Source organism: Odontomachus brunneus, unplaced genomic scaffold, assembly GCF_010583005.1.
Source record: "Odontomachus brunneus isolate Ranch 3 - 2012 unplaced genomic scaffold, Obru_v1 Obru_scaffold_052, whole genome shotgun sequence".
Lineage (NCBI taxonomy): Eukaryota > Metazoa > Arthropoda > Insecta > Hymenoptera > Formicidae > Odontomachus > Odontomachus brunneus.
Window position 1 is genome coordinate 328,480 of NW_022639502.1, and position 17,095 is coordinate 345,574.

The 17,095-nt window shown below is 45.8% G+C and overlaps 2 protein-coding genes across 10 annotated transcripts in view; one reads left to right on the forward strand and one right to left on the reverse strand.

The window, feature by feature from the left end:
- LOC116845494 (nephrin) overlaps nt 1-17,095 on the forward strand; it is a 338,079-nt gene that overhangs the window by 284,633 nt on the left and 36,351 nt on the right. The gene's annotated exons all lie outside the window — the stretch shown is intronic.
- Nucleotides 6,375-17,095, reverse strand: part of LOC116845496 (uncharacterized protein CG10915) — a 63,085-nt gene continuing 52,364 nt past the window's right edge. Inside the window, exon 7 of the mRNA XM_032818260.1 lies at nt 6,375-6,773. Coding sequence (XP_032674151.1) covers nt 6,546-6,773 — 228 coding nt within the window. The 3' untranslated portion in view covers nt 6,375-6,545. The remainder of the gene's footprint in view (nt 6,774-17,095) is intronic.

A 17,095-nucleotide genomic window follows, 5' to 3' on the forward strand; every position in this document is an offset into this window, starting at 1 on the left:
AACCGCCTAAAAAGCCGCGTTTGTATTAACCATGTATTATCACTGCTGCTACATAAGTAACTCAGCCATTGCTCTTTGGTTACAGCAACCACATAAATAGTTGTTCTGTATTTTACTATTGAATCTGGTTGGCACAACCAGATTTCTGTATGGATCAACCATATTGTTTTTTCCGTGTATAACTCTGTGTGGGACAACTTCATGTTTTCAATATCTCGAAATATTATCCCTGTACTCATTTTTCAGGATTGTGATTTTTCGAGACGTCTTTTCAAATTTCGGGATTATACCTGTCGACCAAAAATTCGACTCGGGATATCTCGAGATTCTCCATTGGTTCCTCAACGAAAAATTCGTGCAATTAATGTGGAACTAAAATATCGACTTGAAAGCACGCTCTTGGAACCAGGCCGCACTCTTACATCTTCCCTCGGTTTTTAATTGTAACGATCGACCTTCTAACGAAGAACATCTAAATGTCAATTTTCTCTCGCGGAAAAATTTGCTGGCGGGCGTTTTTCATGTTTTTTAATATGCAACTTTAAATATCCCATCGATAAAATGACAGATCGGAAATGAAACGATGAGACGCACTCGAATCCTCCTTCTCTATCTCTCTCTCTCTCTCTCTACTTCTCTTTCCAATCCGCAAAGAGTGAGGTCAATCAAGTGTTAAGCAAATCCCGCTAAGGGCGTCTCGATCGGATTCTTCGCAGGATGCATATAATATCGTTATTATTACCTCTCGAATTCGAACAGAATTTTATCGCGCACTCGCGTGTGCGCTATTTTTGACGGAACAAAAGAACTTCCGACGTCCTCACTGCGCCTCTTTGGAGACTGTCAACGCTCCTTGTTCACCCATATTATTGTCTTAGTCCTGGCAAAAAGTACGATCGTTCTATTCCGGAGCAGAAGCGGGTGACTCAGCCCGGCTTGAAGGACTCCGCGCGGCGAACTCCTCGCAATTCGGGAGCGGCTCTTCGAACAAAGAGTGGCCGTATACACGACAAGTTCCAGTGGCGTCGCTTTTGGAGCCGCGCCGTGAACATACGAAACATTGTTCCCGACGATACGAGCCAGCTGGCGCGTCGCGCTCGTATTTCATCGCGAGCACGGCGCGCGGCCGCCTTCTATCGACCGTTTAGTAAAGTGCCCTCGTGCGACCGTGTGTCCCGACGATATCGCGATACGTACGTAGCTAGGTACGTACGTACGTAGGTACATACGTGGCCCTTTGACCAAGAAACGACAAGCAAAGGCGAGAAGGGCTGAATTCTCTCGAGCAGAAAGAACGAGAAAGAGAGAGAGAAATTCCCCGTCCGAAGCTGCTCAGTCCTCGAAAAATTGCGTTTATCATCCGGCAGCTTAGTTCGAAATTTTGTGATTCCATACACATTCGACCTTAATATTCCATCCAACACCTACTTGAAATCTCAGTCCCCTTTGATTTTCCCCTAGTAACCTACTAACTTTGATTCTATGTAACATACTAACTTTGCTCAGTAGTTCTCTCTAGAATCGTACAAGCGGCATTTTATGCGTTTTCTACTACTTAGAGGTACCTCTAAATTAGTTTCCATGCGTATTAAACATACACTGATTCTTCACAGTACACAGATGCCGGAAAGTTCAGGTCTGAAATTTCGACTCGGCAGCTTGCTCGACGTTTGCCGAGGAGATTTGCGAACGAGCGTTCACAGCAACGGTATCGATGTCGATGTCCGAGCGAGAAGGTAATATCGATAGAGGATCGATCGTTAGTCAAGAAATAGGGATATGTTTGCGGGCTGCTACTTGGATACGATTGCGGATCAAGACATTCTGAGAGCTTAGACGCGACGTAAGTCCCGTACGCGATTCGCCAGAGGATCCGCTCTCGCTGTTCGTGCGTTCGTCTCGCTCGGATTTCGTTCTCAGGGGTACTTATTTCCCGATCGCGCGATTTATCCGAGGGCTCCCGGGTGAGCGAGATCTTTCTGTGCGCGTGCTTTAATAACAATTTTGATATTCTTTTTATCTGTTTTTCTCTCTCTATTTCTTTTCTCTCTCTCTCTCTTTTTTTTTTTGCGAATGTTCGAGATCGATTTCGCGTCGAGAGCGTCGTAGTGCGCGCGAGAAGTTTATTCTACAATTTCGACTTATCTCTCTACTTGGGGAATCGTCCCCTTTCCGGGCTGCAGCGGCGAGCGTATATATATCGGCGAATATACGCCGTATATTTCGTATTTCTCTCCCGAGGGAATCGGTACACGTCGCGTCTCGTAATCGTGTTTCGTGACGCGAGCATTCACGGGTCAACGCATCCCGCGCTCCGTCCGATTGCAGAAATCGATGGGCGACGGCCTTTCGCCGCGGAACTTTTCCCGACAGGAAGTACCTACCGGTCTCGGTTACGAATCCAATTTTGATAGCGCGGTTTTACAAGCCGTGAAAGCCGTTTCATGCCCGGCCACGGGGCGCTATTTCGCCTACGTCTACCGATCGCCATCGCGCCGCCCGTTAGCCGCCGTCGCTGTAAAAAGGGCCGGCGTATATCGTCGCGCGCGCGTAGATACGTCTTTTCCTCTCGTAGGACCCACCACGGCGGCGACAACGGCTCGTGAACATAAATTCTCCGAGTAACGGTCCGCAAACGCTGCACTCCCCCTCCCCGTCCTTGCCGCGCGCTATACTACTGCTATACCGCCGTTACACCATTTTTCCTTCGCGCCGCGCACCCCTTTTCGGCACGTCGGCGTGTATACGCGACCGCATCAGGCTGCGCACGCCCGTTAAGACCGCCGACATCGCGGAAGAAGTCGAAGGGGGACGATTAATAATCCCGGACACGCGGCGCGTTTCCTCTCTCTTGGGCTGGATAAAAGGGTGAAAGAGGAAAAAAATACCCCGCGGGAGCAAGTTGCTCTCTCGCCTTGCCGGACATTCGAGCGATTAATTTTTCATTTTCAGCGTCAAGTGTCTCGGTAACTAAGTTCGAGATTCAAATCCCATTAGAGCGAAGTTTACGCGAAATTCGATGACGAGGTGTAATGTTCTCTTGTTCCCTTGCTCTCTTTCTCTCTTTTTTCCTCTCTGTTTCCATCTGCGCGCTCGCGAGATTTGATCGATCAAAAATTCCGCAATTTCGAGTCGTTTATACTACCGGTTGATTTTTTCAATCCTCTCTTGCTCTTTTTCTCCCTTTTTTTTTGTAGAGAATACACGAAATGTTCGGAACATTGTAGATGATTCACGACGCCGCGCCGACCTCGTTTCACGATACCCATGCCGCGTCTCTGCACATCGGCACACGGGACCGGCCGGGTCCCGGAGAGACGAAAAAAAAAGGAATAGAGAAATTTCGAAGTCGTAGAGCGTCTTGTTTCCTTAGCGAGGCGGTGGGAACGGCGCGAGAGTTTAATAATAGACGAGACATTATTAAAATTTACTCCGAGCAGTACGTGTTTTCGGAAAGTTTCCGCCCTTCTCGCACTCCTTCGGCCGTGTCCCGTCGAGCACGAAGGATCCGAGGGATCTCGCTCCCGTGCGATACGTTCAACTTTTCCGATTTTTCATGAAACTCGTGGTACTTGCATGATGCCGGGTACTCGACGCGACCGCGAGTAACGTAAGGCACGTCCGGGGAAAAAGTAAGGAAGAGCCCTCGCGCCGTGGCGAGACGGGCGTAAGAAGGGCCCTTCACACACAAATTGACATAACAGTAACGTAAGACGTACCGTAAGACGTACCGTAAGAATTGACCAATCACTTTGAGTATCGTCGAACCGTAAGGTCGCCATTTTTGTGAATACTTGATTGTAATTGATCCATTTTTATGGTATGTCTTACGTGACTGTTATGTCAGTTCGTGTGCGGCGCCCCTTACACGGGCGACACTAACCCCTTGTCCACAACCTTGCTTTAAGCCGTAATAAATTGACGAACCAGTCGACTATTAGTCGATTATTTTAAAAATATTGAACTGTGGTTGGTCAATTTCTTACGGCTTAAGAATTAAAGCAAGGTTGTGGACATGGGGAATGTCGGGTTACGCGCCAGGGTAATGCTTCGTTTCTGGCCGTGCCACGAGAAACTAACCGGAATGTCTGTTTCGCCGAGTTTCCCCGCCGTTATCGACGTACGATGTATACCCTTTTTCTCCTCCTCCTCCTCCATGTCCCGCGCGATTAAAATACACACACTCGGTCGTCGCGGAGACTCTCGCTCGCTCCCTCTATCCTCAAGTGCTTTTATTCGTGAGCAACGTACGTACAGCTCGCGAAGACGAGACTCGCGATCGAGGAAAATTCGGGGACCGAAACGAGAGGCGAACTACGGCAAACTCGTGTAACGCCGAGTAACATTTTGCAACTTCCCGACTGGGGATATGAAATGTCGAGGAAGTAGGTTAAAAACACCGTTCCCGTGAGAATTCGTCAAAGTTCCGCCGAGCTTGCAGCTTAAAAATAGAATTTTCCAAAGAGACTCGCCATCTTTCGTTATTTGATACTGCTTCTTTTTTCTTTTATTTTTCTTTTCTTAACTTATCGAAGTGATTCGCAAGTACAAGGGATCACGGCAACGTCGATACCACGACAAATCGTACATCAAGAAACGTCGCTTTAACATCGGATCGTAGAGCCGGCCGTCGCGAATCCTGCGACACCGTAATTTCGAAACGAGCTTGTCCTTAAAATCGATAAAATACGAGCCGTTGCAGCATGAACGACGATAAGTGCGAGTAATAAGTCACACACGCAACGAAATGGGACAGTTACATGTGAAATAACACACCACCAATCACTAATGTCATTCGCGTCGTATAAATCGCACAATTCGCCTCGCTATCGCTAGCGCTTAAATTTCAAAGATTTAAAACAGTAATTCAACCGACAGGCCATGTAGAGTTTTGTGATCGACCCTGTGTCGGCGAATGCCAGGTGGATTTTCGACCCGATCGGCCCGATACTGGCACAGCATTGAATCAGTCAATTCTTAATTCCGAGTGCTCGTAAACGTACAATCGCGGACAGAGAGATAGTCCGTAATTTTAGGAATAAATTTTTGCGAACTCGTCCCTTTTTTCCCAATGGGAGAATTTCCCTGTTGAAATTCTCTCAATGAACGAGACACGGAGGATATACAAACTCACTCCTAAAATTACGGACATCCTTTCTGTCTACGATTGTGCAACAACCATAAATAAAATTCTCGCATAGTGTGTTTGACGCTGAATTGTATAGCTGGATTCTGCACCTTTATTCTGGACCCCTGTGACGTTTAAGCTGGTCACGCGCTACTGAGCTTTTTATTTTTATATGAACGTCGCGCATAGCGCGTTGTTTCAGTCGGGAAGTCGAAAAGGTGCACTTAGCGTATACATTCAAAATACGGTCTCTGACCTGTGAAAATCGCGCGTGTACCATTTGAAAACAACGACGGATCACATAGAAACGTCCGCGCGACGTTTTTTCGAACGAATTGCGCGCGAGAAACTTGGCGCGTTTGACACGACAGAAGCTTTGGGCATACACCTTCTCTTTCCTCTATCTAGATACATTTTGGTATGACCATAGATCGTCTCTGTGCAACGATATATCGCGTGTGCACCACCTAGGCTGTAATCGTACACGTCGTATCGTGACAAGAGCACGCGCGAGATGCCGGTAAGATTGGCGTTTGTTTCGCCCCTCGTACGTCGCTTTTTCGCCGAGATATATACCAGGCGTTTGAACCATCTAAAGTTTTCAAAAGCGCCACGCGGCCCCTTTGCCACCGACTGAACGGCGCCACGTGCGCGGCGCGTTATAGTGCAATGTTCGCGCTGAACAATGGCGCGCAATATTGGGGCTTTCCGTTTGGGATTCGCAGCTCGTCGGTATCTTGGCGAGGAAAAGTCGCGAGAGACAAATGGCGCTCGAGGACTGAGTCTGACAAGAGAGAACGATCGTTTCTCTATGTTACCGAATTATTAAAAGATTTACTGGAAAATCAATCGTCTCTCGTGCAATGACCTGAGGACAAGACAATCCCCTTTCAATCTTACCGCACTATCATACATTCCTCGCGAAACCAGGTCGAATCGCACGCAGCCGTGACACAACGTGAGCGCAGTTGAACAGCGTTAATCAACGCGCACGTCCGCCGTCCTTGGGTTTGTTATTTTTACGTATACGGGTCAACTGCGTCACGCGGATACGCGCGAACGTGTACACGCGTGCGTGTCTACGTGCCTCCGTGCGTGCGTGCGTGCGTGCGTGCGTGCGTGCGTGCGTGCGTGCGTTTGCAAATTGTGCAGGACGAAGCGACCGACTGAACGGGCGGGCAGGCAGGCAGGCAGGCAGGCAAGCAAGCAAGCAAGCAAGCAGGCGGAAGGGGTCGCAGGACGCAGGGTCGATGCCGCACGAAATCCCGCAGTGATACAACGCCGGCTCATTCAATTATCACTAAAGCCCGGGACTCGCTATCCACCATCTGCCCTCCTGGCCTCCCTTTACGCGTTGTATTCCTAGAACGCGCACAGGGGATGAATGATACAACGCGCCATGACGAACCACGCGAATTTACAATCGACCATCACCCTGGCACGGACCGACCTCTCGCGCTCGACCTGCTCCTGGTTTCACCCTCGCTCTATCCCCCCCCTCGCCACCCCTCCCGCGTTGTCCCGCCACTGGTCCTCTGCTCTTCCTCTGCCAACGTGTCCCACCTCTTCGTCCTTGTTCACCGACATGGCTGCGATCCATCCATCGACCCAGTTCCGGGCATATTGGCGGTGTCCTTCCAGCCCGCTGCTCCGGAAAATGTAAAATGGATGTTTTGAGATCGCGGATCGGACCGGGCGACCGAAAACCAGATTCAATTCCTTTACGTCCGGCGCGAGGACAGCGCGTGTCGTATAATATGACAGCGTCTTCAAAGGTAGATAAGCCCATTTCCCGAGCCCCGCGGCGACGGAAGTTGCGCAACGGGCCGCTTCGATTTTTATGTTGCGAAGCGCGATGTGACGATGATGATTATGACCACGCGAGTGCCCTTACGTGGCGTTGATAGGTCTTCGATTTCGCGAAGGTAATATACGCTTAAGTGCCCTTTGACGGCGAGTCTGACGATTGTTGGAGTTTCTCGATAAATTCGATAGCTGATTGATTCAATCGTGTAACTTCGTTAACAAGTGACCAATGTCAGTCATCGTTGTTATTATTTATTTAATTATTTTGCGTTAGAATATACCGTGATTTACTTTTATCCCTTTTTTGGTCATAAATTGTTAAGAAACCAATACGGAAAAGAGGGTGAGATAAAATGAAGGATTAAAGGAGTCAGTGAGACGAGAGTTGTCTTCGTTGACACCTGGAAGATATTAACATCTGAGCTGAGAAATACGGAAAGAAAGATAGATTAATTAAATTTTTTTCTAAAAGATGTAAAACGGGCCGCAATTGCATGCGTAATGAACAGACGAATAATATTAAATGTAATTTGCGTAACACGTCAATGTTACCATATACGTTATCCAGAAAAATAAGTTATAACAAAATTTTTAATATGCGCGATGAAATTTCACTGATCTAACTGTGCTTGTTCGTCCGCGCGCTTTACCAGATTGATATTCCTCGCGCTATGCAATTAGCCAATGAAATATTCATAACGCACTTTTAATTTTCTCTGACTCCATTACAAGCCCTGGCCGAGTTGGAAATCGAATTTCATTAAAAATATAAAAACCGACTTGTGCGCTATCTCGTGAAAAGAGAGAGAGAGAAAGAGAGAAAAGGCAAAGGATAAAAAGAAACGGCGAAGAGGGAGAGAGAAAGAGAGAGACACGCAAAACGGAAGAGACGCGAGGGAAGAAACAGCAGATTAAATTACCGACTCGATATCGTAAAAATCTTGCGCAAACCGCTCCTTTCTCAGTTGCATTTAATATCTAAAGTAACAGAAACACAAGCTCTAAACAAAATTTCCCGCATGCAAACGCAGTCAACGACGTGTGTACACTCGCAACGCGCGTTACTTAAAACACTCCCATGTCGCTTTTTTATTTTCCAAAAATACACGTCCGCGTCTACTTTGGCGCTGCGCGCACGACGGGCAATAGCGCGCCGAGCACGAGATACCGAAATATAAAGCGCGAGCCAACAACAACACGCGCGAATTTTGTTTCTCACGACACGTGACGGATAAAATTCGCCGTGCTCAACCAACATCCGCGCGCGACAGAATGGACTCGTGAGACCTGTGTGTGCGTCGCGCGCGATGCATTTCCCTCTCTCGCTCCATACGGCTTTTAATCGCCTATAAAATGCGTGGACGTCACAATATTTTCACAATTATTAGCGATGCGCCGCGAGCCGTATACAAAAGATGAGTCACATCGCATTTTATTACGCCCCGCTCTAATTACGTACGTTACCGGTTGATTCAGGGACGTGGTTGCACGGGAATGTTTCCATCGTTTGTTCACGTCAAACATTCCTTCCCACTTGCCTGTTTTTTCTGTCGCGCTCGCGAAGAAGCAGAGAAAGAGCGGATCGCCGTGCCATTAAATTAAATAGCGGCGTCCCGCGGGAATTTCATGACGAGTCAAACCGGAACTCGCGCGCTCTTTCCTCTCCACCTAAGAATAAAATAAAATAAAAGATGGAAAAAGGCGGAAAAAAAGAAGAAAAAGGAAAAAAAGGAGAACGTCGAAAGGATCCGCCGTTCCTCAACGCGGCCACTGGGGGCCGATAAACCCGCCGCCACCCGTTCGATTTCGCGTAAAAGGGATGGAGAGCTTTATCGGTCTATCAGGTACCCGCATCCACGACTTAGAATCCAATTGCTGCTAAGTGCGGGTGCGATTTATCGCGAAACAAACGGCGATGCTTCTTTAGGCGCGCGCGCTTACAGTGTGCGGACACGCGGTGTAAGCAAAGATGGGTTACACGACGGTCTAAATCGATCCCCCAACTTGACCTCGCATAATGAGGAAAACACACCGATCCGCGACGATTCTCCCCCTTCTCGCCACTCGAAGAGGAAGACGAGAAATAGAACATTGAAAGTAAAGCGCAAGAAAAGATGAAAGAAAATACAATGGCGTAACTAGAAAATATCAGAAGGAGAGTTTACACGCGGTTACACATAAGTTTTCAAGCGGAACTTCGATGAAGAGACGCGCGAAAGATTCCCGAAATATAAATTTAATCATAGTTCTTCGATGAAAGGGAACGAAAGAGAGAGAGAGAAAGAGAAAGAGAGAGAGAGAGAGAGAGAGAGAGAGAGAGAGAGAGAGAGAGAAAAGAGAAAAAGCAAGAATAGCTCGGTTTCGTAGATTAAGTCGAACGGGATAGGATATTGCGTTCGTGTGCAAACAGTTTGTAGACGGCTGTTTATTTTGACGAAGAGAAGAATAAGAAGAGGAAGCAGAAGAAACCGTTTCTACACCGATAGACTCGCGGGCTGCATCTCGTACAATATACACAGCCTGTTTGTATTTAGATATCCAGCCGTTCGTGCAAAACTCAAGTGAAACTCATTAAAACGAATTAAAAAAATCATCTGTTATTTTGTTGAATTGCCACAATTATTAAGATTAATGAAAGAAAGTTGGCAAATGGGTGCATAAGAATACGGTGAAATGAGTCTTGTAGACAATCAGAAGAAAATCTTTGAATCTGAAGAGAAATGTCTCGCCCACCCGGGTGGCGTGTTCGAAGGAGCGACGTGAAACTGACACTTGCATTGCAAGAGTCAAGAATTCCCATTGACGGTTATTGACGGTTATAGATTAATCTGCACTCTGACGCAAACATAAACACCGACGTCTTTTGCATTTACATATGCTAATCGATTCTTGTTCTACAGAAGCACGATCTCGCGTCCTTCGAAAGCGCGACAATTTTTCCTTTCTAATAGTTTCTGTTTCAAGTCGCTGCGACGTTTACAAGCAGAATTATTGACGTCTGTATCGATCCGCGCGCTCGATCGGTCGGCCTTTTTACGCGTCGTAGGGTAGGTCGGGACGCGATGTCCGAATGAAAACAATAGCCGAATTCTGCGACGCTATTTTGGGAAGCGATGCACCTTGCACAGGCAGCGACCGCGGCTCGCTATCCGCACTCCGCGGTCCCAAAGACAAGGACGATGCGCGGTCACGTGCTTGCTGCGACCACATGATCGCTCAGACAGCAGAAGCAAACATCGCGCGCCGAGGAAATAGCGTCGCAAGCTGCATTGATCTCAGGAGCGTCAACTTAAAAAGATTTACGGGATACCGCCCTTAAACTGTAAAACCAATCTTCCATGTTATTGTCGCATAATATTATATGTTTCTGTCTACACTACCAATGTATTTATATTAGTATAATTATAACAAATTAAAATTAAAATTAATAATTAAGATTATAACGATTTTATTAACAATAATTGTATTAATAGAAATTAAGATCAAAATCATAACAATAATATGACATTAGTTTCAATAAGAATTTTTCAAAAATTAGAGGGAATCCCGTAGGTCTTTTGAAGTTGACGGCCCTGAGGCTAAACGTCACACGACAGTCTGGGCCTGAGCATAGATTTTTGCATAACGCATAAGAGAATCAATCAGAGTCTTTTATTTCCATCCTCAAGTGGGAAATAAAGAACTTTGGTTGATTCCTTTATACGTTATGCAAAAGTCTGTGCTTAGATTCTCAATCGCGAGGCCCGACAAGTGGCGATTGTCCCATTTTGCGACCTGGATAAGAATAGGTCGCACCACTCACGTGCTCGCTGCAGCCGCGTGGTCGTTAATTTCACTTTTAGGGGAAGATAGCATGAAAACAATTTGTTGACTGCGATAGCAGATGGCACGTTCGGCCTGACGCCAACGCCGAAGGTTGATGCGTCGATGCCGCGGCTTTAAACTGCTATAACTTGCAAATAAGTTGATATAGAGATAGGAAATGAAGAGCAATCTCTTTGACATGCGTCCCCGCGCGTGTCCATGTCGTGCTTTCATTACCCATTTGCATGAGTCAAGTATCATGATCGATTAAAGCAAGCTGCTCTCTCAATTGCTGCTGCTGTGGTTGTTTACAAATTGATGAAGGATTTTTCCACTCAGTTTAACGAGTTCTACCTGCACAAGCGGTCGGATACTTAAATCCAGACCTGTATAAAAAGACGAGATGCGTATTGCACCGCGCCAGATGCGGCGTTTACAAGCGACGCGTAGAAACGCTCGGCAGTCGAATAATAGTCGCGCGGCACGAGATTTTCTTCCGCGAAACTTTAGACTTTTTCAAGTACCGCTTTTTGAGCGCTATTTACTTTGCACATACCGAGCCACGAGCGCGCATAACCGACACATTGTTGCCGTTCCCTCCATTTAAATCTCCCGGAAATTTTGTACGCGTTTAGGAAGACTGCAGGAACTTCAAATATCTCTGTTCAATATGTATCTGTGTTTTACGCACGCGTGTACACGCTTGTGTGTGTGTGTGTGTGTGTGTTTTTGTATTAAAACGTCTCCAAAAAAATTCGCGCAATCGCGACGACACGGGGAAAGGACTTAAAGCAACGTCATCTTGTTGCGAATGCTCCGCTTGTTTAATTGAATTGTATTATACGCAGATAAATGAAAATTTGATAACGCTGTAAACACGTTGATGTTGTAACGCTTGCTGGCTTCGTGCGCTTAATTAATTATTTAATTCCGTTCGAAAACAACGTGGGCGCTTTATTACATCGATTGGTTTACACATCTGTCGATTAATGCCAAATTGAAAATAACCTTAAGTTTCTACATATATCTCTTTTTGCCATTCGCTCCGTGCCATTTCTCTCAACGACGCGATTCCTCTTTCCGTCCAATTTCCTCGAGCGATAGCGAGGCTGGAAATATCGCGTTCCCCTTTTTTCCACGTGTACGTTAGCGTGCACGAATTGCTAACAACGCATTGTGAACAAACGTCATTAGAGGTAATCGAGTTACAAGATAGATCCGCTTCAACTTTACCGAGGACTTTATTGAATAACGATTGAGAGACAAATTGCATCCGCATCAGCTCTGCGGGGAGCGCGCTGATGTGCACATCGCGTCGTACTATCGATTAGTCCGAGGGAAATAAGTGCGCATACGTTGCTGCAGCGCAACTACGACGCCTGTTATCTCGAACTAATGACTGTAAAATGAAGCACGGCGCATAAATCGTAAGACGATACTTCCGCGTAAGAGAGCGAAACGAATGAAAAAGAGAGAGACAGCGAGAGGGAGAGCGTCGACGAAACATGCAATTCCCTACCTTAACAGGTTCGCGATCGTGCGCCAACATCGATCTAGCGTGAATCCAGTTTGTTAAAATGTATACGTGCGAAAATGTATACCGGAGAGACAAATAGATAGAGAGAGAGCGAGAGAGAGATAGAGAGAGAAAAAAGCCAGCTTGTGATAACTCTCTTCGTCAACGATAACATCGGGCTCGCGAGCGGAACGAGAAAAGTGCGTGTCTCTCTGCGCTTCCATCCTCGCTTATAAATCTGCACTACCACTTATCCGAAGATTTGCAGGAGATTATCAATTACGAATATCGAGAACTATGCATACACTTCGTCGTTCATATTCTCACATAGAAATTTCCCAAGATTCTCCCGGATATAACATAGATTCCGATTAGAATACCCAAATTTGTCTCAAAATTGATTACAATACCAATTAGGAATTCCATTCTTATCCCAAACATGAGTTCTCCGTCTAGAATCGAAACAAAAATACTATAGAAATTCGTACTCTTTTCACACAATCGGTAATATCGATATATTCTTATAGTACTAAACCTGAAGTCCAAATTTTACACCAACTATTCGATGAAATAAAAATTTAAAAAATACTTTTAAAAGAAAATAGAAAATCGAAAGATACTTTTAAAATTAAAACAAAAAATACTTTTAAAATACTTTGAATAGTTTACCGAATAATGAAATTATTTGAAAAGTCAACGTGTTTTATTTCAGTTGTAACGTAAAAGCGAAAACCAAAAAGGATACTGGGAAGACTTCGGCTTTCTCTACTCAGAATCTCATGTTTGAAACATTACACTTCTAAAGCCACAATTTCGGAAGATCAGGCTGGATCCCAATTAGATCCCCAGAAATTTTCTATGCGGGTATCCGCGAACGCACGATTCGCATGTACGATGCAGCGTGTCGAAGGGAATTTCACGCCCTACGCCGAGATTAGGAAACTTCTCGAGTAATCTCTGGGCGCGTTAGCTCCTCGAAGGACCGACCGAACGACCACCGAGCGACCGACCGATCGGTCGACCTCCTAGTCAGGACGATTACGGTGGAACGCGCGCGCAATCGGAAACCGCGGTATAACGATCATTAGCTTATAAATCCGCTCGAATCCACTTACGGGGCAACGCGTTCGTGCATAAAGACGAGGATAAATGCCGGCTCGAGTCGAGCTGGCTCGGTCGGGGGATTTCCGTGAAATATTCCCGACTGTGTATAAACCGTTCCCTCCGTCTTTCTCGCCCTCCCGTCTCCTCCTCTGTCGCCCCCGCGGACCGATCCCCTGTAATTAGAACAATCCTTCGACTTTCGCGCCTGTTCTCGCTCGCGAGCCGGCCTGTGTCGAGTCTCCTAGCACCCGGCGGAGATGAGAACCGAGACAGATGCGCGCACTTCTACGGGAAACCGGATGAGAGAGACGGATCGCGGCGGAAGCGGCGGGAAAGATCGGTACGCGTTGCGACAGCGCCTAAATAAACATTTAGCGAATAATCGGCACTGTCTTCCATCCCGTCTCTTTCCTGCCTCTTCTTCTCTTTCTCCTCCTGCTCCTCCTCTTCCTCAACTTGTAACGACGACGCTATCGGCGCGACGGTGTCTCCGTTCGTCTCTCTCTCCCTGTCTCTCACCCTCCTCCAACCTCCACCCCCGCCTGTGATATCTTTATGCCAACGTCGCGCATTGTTCGCTCCTTTCCCTATTCGCCCCCGGTTCTCACTTGGCGCGATTCAGTCGAAATGGATACCGGAAATTGTCACAAGGTGCGCAACTTTCTTCGACGGACCCATTAACGCTTAAGATATTTGTTTCATTTAGCGACGTTGAGGCATACAATGAAATGCGCGATCGTTACACATTTGTCTCGCGCCGTAACGATCTCTCAGAGAGCCGGATGTAGTTCCCGTTAATAATGAATGCTTTGACCCTCTCCCGCGAGTTTCTCCTGCTTTAATGCGTCTTGAATTAAATATTACAGTATATCACACTGAGAAAAAGGAAGTGGTTGAGTTAATGAAGCCTTGTTTGAACGAACAAAATTCGTTACAGCAAAACGTTTAGACGATTGAGCGAATTACGTAGTTACTGTATGCCCGAGTTTCTCGAAATTTTAGCCCTACTTTCAGTCTGAACTTTCCAACGTCTGTATATTCTGAAGGAGCAGTGTGTGTTTAACACAAGTGGAAACTGAAGTCCTACTTAGCGTCTCTAAGTGGCAGGAAATGCACAAAATGCCACTTGCTGGTTCTGAAGAGGACCTCTTGTTGAAGTCAGTAGGTCAAATAGGATCAAAATAGGTTGATATATGCTTCGGAGTGTCAAAGTAGTTAAGTAGTTAAATGAAATATCGAAAGTACAACCTTCTCTCCTCCCAGATTTCGACTCGGGACGAATTTGACTCAATAATTGCGATTTAGTCGGTAACTATATCAACGTGACAGATTGTTGCAGCAACGCGTAGTTTGTTCGCTAGATATTGCTTTAACCACCGATTTTGTCGATCCAACTACTTTTTTTCTCAGTGTAGTCTGCGTACGTCGGGTGTACTTTTGTGTGCGCGGATGGACGGGGAAAAGTGGAGGAAGAGGGAGAGAGAAAACGTGGGACTCCATTCGAATGTTTTATATTTAATCTTCGTTAAAGCTTCGCTCTCTCTCTTTCTCTCTCTTTCTCTCTCTCTCTCTCTCTCTCTCTCTCTCTCTCTCTCTCTCTCTCTTTTTCTTTCTCTCGCGAGTTGCAGCCAATGTGACGTTACGCAATATCGGAATGACCAAAATTGTCAAGAAGACAAAAAGTTGACAATACAGTTTTTCCAGTCGCCGGTCGTCTGGTAACGTCATATTTTCACGTTACGCGTCGTACAAATATAACGCGATATATCGTCAACGATATTGTCGCCGGAGCGCGCGTTAAAACGCCAGCGGGCATAACGTTAGCGATATCGAGACGGCTCGTTAGGCAAGAACACAAGGCTCTGTTTGTCAATGCATCGACGGGAATATTTTTCCCATTCGATTTATGTCCCGGCGCGCAACACATAAATACCGATCGTGATCCGCGACGCTTAATTAAGTTTTAATTGTACGACGCTTCTCTCCAGCTGTACACGTGTTACGTGTCAAAACCGGATCCGCAATATGTATCATTTGCAATTAAGCGAGATGAGGGAATCCATGGAATCCAGCTACGAATGGCGATCTTTCCACGAACGGCGAGACGACTCTTCGCGAAAGGTGACGCAAACGATTCGCGAATTATAGTATCGATGTGCCATAATAGTAATGATGGCCGAGCTAATATTTATCAGTAAGTGTTTCTCGTTTCACCTCGCGCCGTACAGCCCAATCAGCGCTCCGTCTGTTATTCATTCGATTGCGAGACGTCGCGACGGTTTCTTGGAAAAATTAGCGCTTATACCCGGCAAAAGTAACGCGTGTTCCTCCACGAACCGGTTTATAACAGCGGAGATAACGCACGCGATAGGGCGTTAACTATCGCGTTCACACCGACACTGTAATTTGAATTTAATTCGGCCGCTGCTTGTTACGGTAATATCATTTCATTCCGCATGCCAACAATAATTGCTCCTCCGCCATTCCGGCTGGGGCTTTAAACGTTTCAGACTTAATCGCGAGAGACGCGATATTGAGGATTCATGTAAACGACGTTACCCCACATAGAAAATTTCCTTGGAAACCAATTGGAACCCAGCCCGATTTCCCTAAATAATTATGAGCTCTGGAAAGAAATGTAATGTTTCAAACATGCGATTCTAAGCGGACACGCCCAAAGTTTTCCCAATATTTGTTCACTTTACGTTGGAGTTGAATAAAAATATTGACTTTACAAATAATTTCACTAATCAGTGCTCAAAATATAAAATCATAACAATATATATTTATATTTTTTTGATATTTTATCCATTGAATGCAATAGTTCGTATAAAAGTAGAGTTCCCTATTTGATAATACAAAAATATGCCGAATATTACCGAATGAAAAAAGCGCGAACAAAACATGTTGACTTTGAAAATAATCTCACTAGTTAGTGCTCAAAGTTGTTTTAACAATATTTTATTTTTTTGATATTTTATTCTATTGAATGCAGTAGTTAGTATAAAAGTAAAATTTTCTCTGTTTGATAATACAAAAGTACACCGACATTACCGAATAAAAAAACGTGGATTCCCATGGTGTTTCTCAATTAATATTGTAGTGGAATAACCAATTTTGGGTGAAATTTAGGCATTCTAATCAGAATCTATACTACATCTGGGAAAATCTTGGGAGATTTCTATGCGGGAACCCGCGAAATGTTCTGTGGAGAAAAGTTTCGGTCTCGTGTTCGCCGCGAAATTTCTGTCCCGATAGACATTCGATGGTTACGGGACATCCTATACATATGTAACGACTGTCACAACAGGAATAATCCGGGTAAGATAAAGGAAAAAGAAGGGGAATGCATGGAGATGCCAGTTTCAAAAGCAATCGCGCCACACGTTCGCCACTCGATAAATAGCAGAAACAAATCGCAACAAATCTCGCCAGTGGATTGTCGCGTCCCGTTACTTTATTCCCGTCGTGATTCGTTGTCAATTCGTTGTTAATCACGCAAACTCCGTTCCCGTTAAGTTGTTAGACTCGAAGTCCGAGAAAAAGCGCGCGTCGTCCAAAAACAATGCACGTGACGTAGCGTGTGCACCGTGCGCCGAAACGTTGCAAACAACGTCGGGAGCAATTTCGTTCGCAGTACAATAACATAAAAAGAGAAAGAGGAGCAGAGCGAGAAAGAAAGAGAGAGAGAAAGAAAAAGAGAGAGAGAGAGAGAGAGAGAGAGAGAGAGAGAGAGA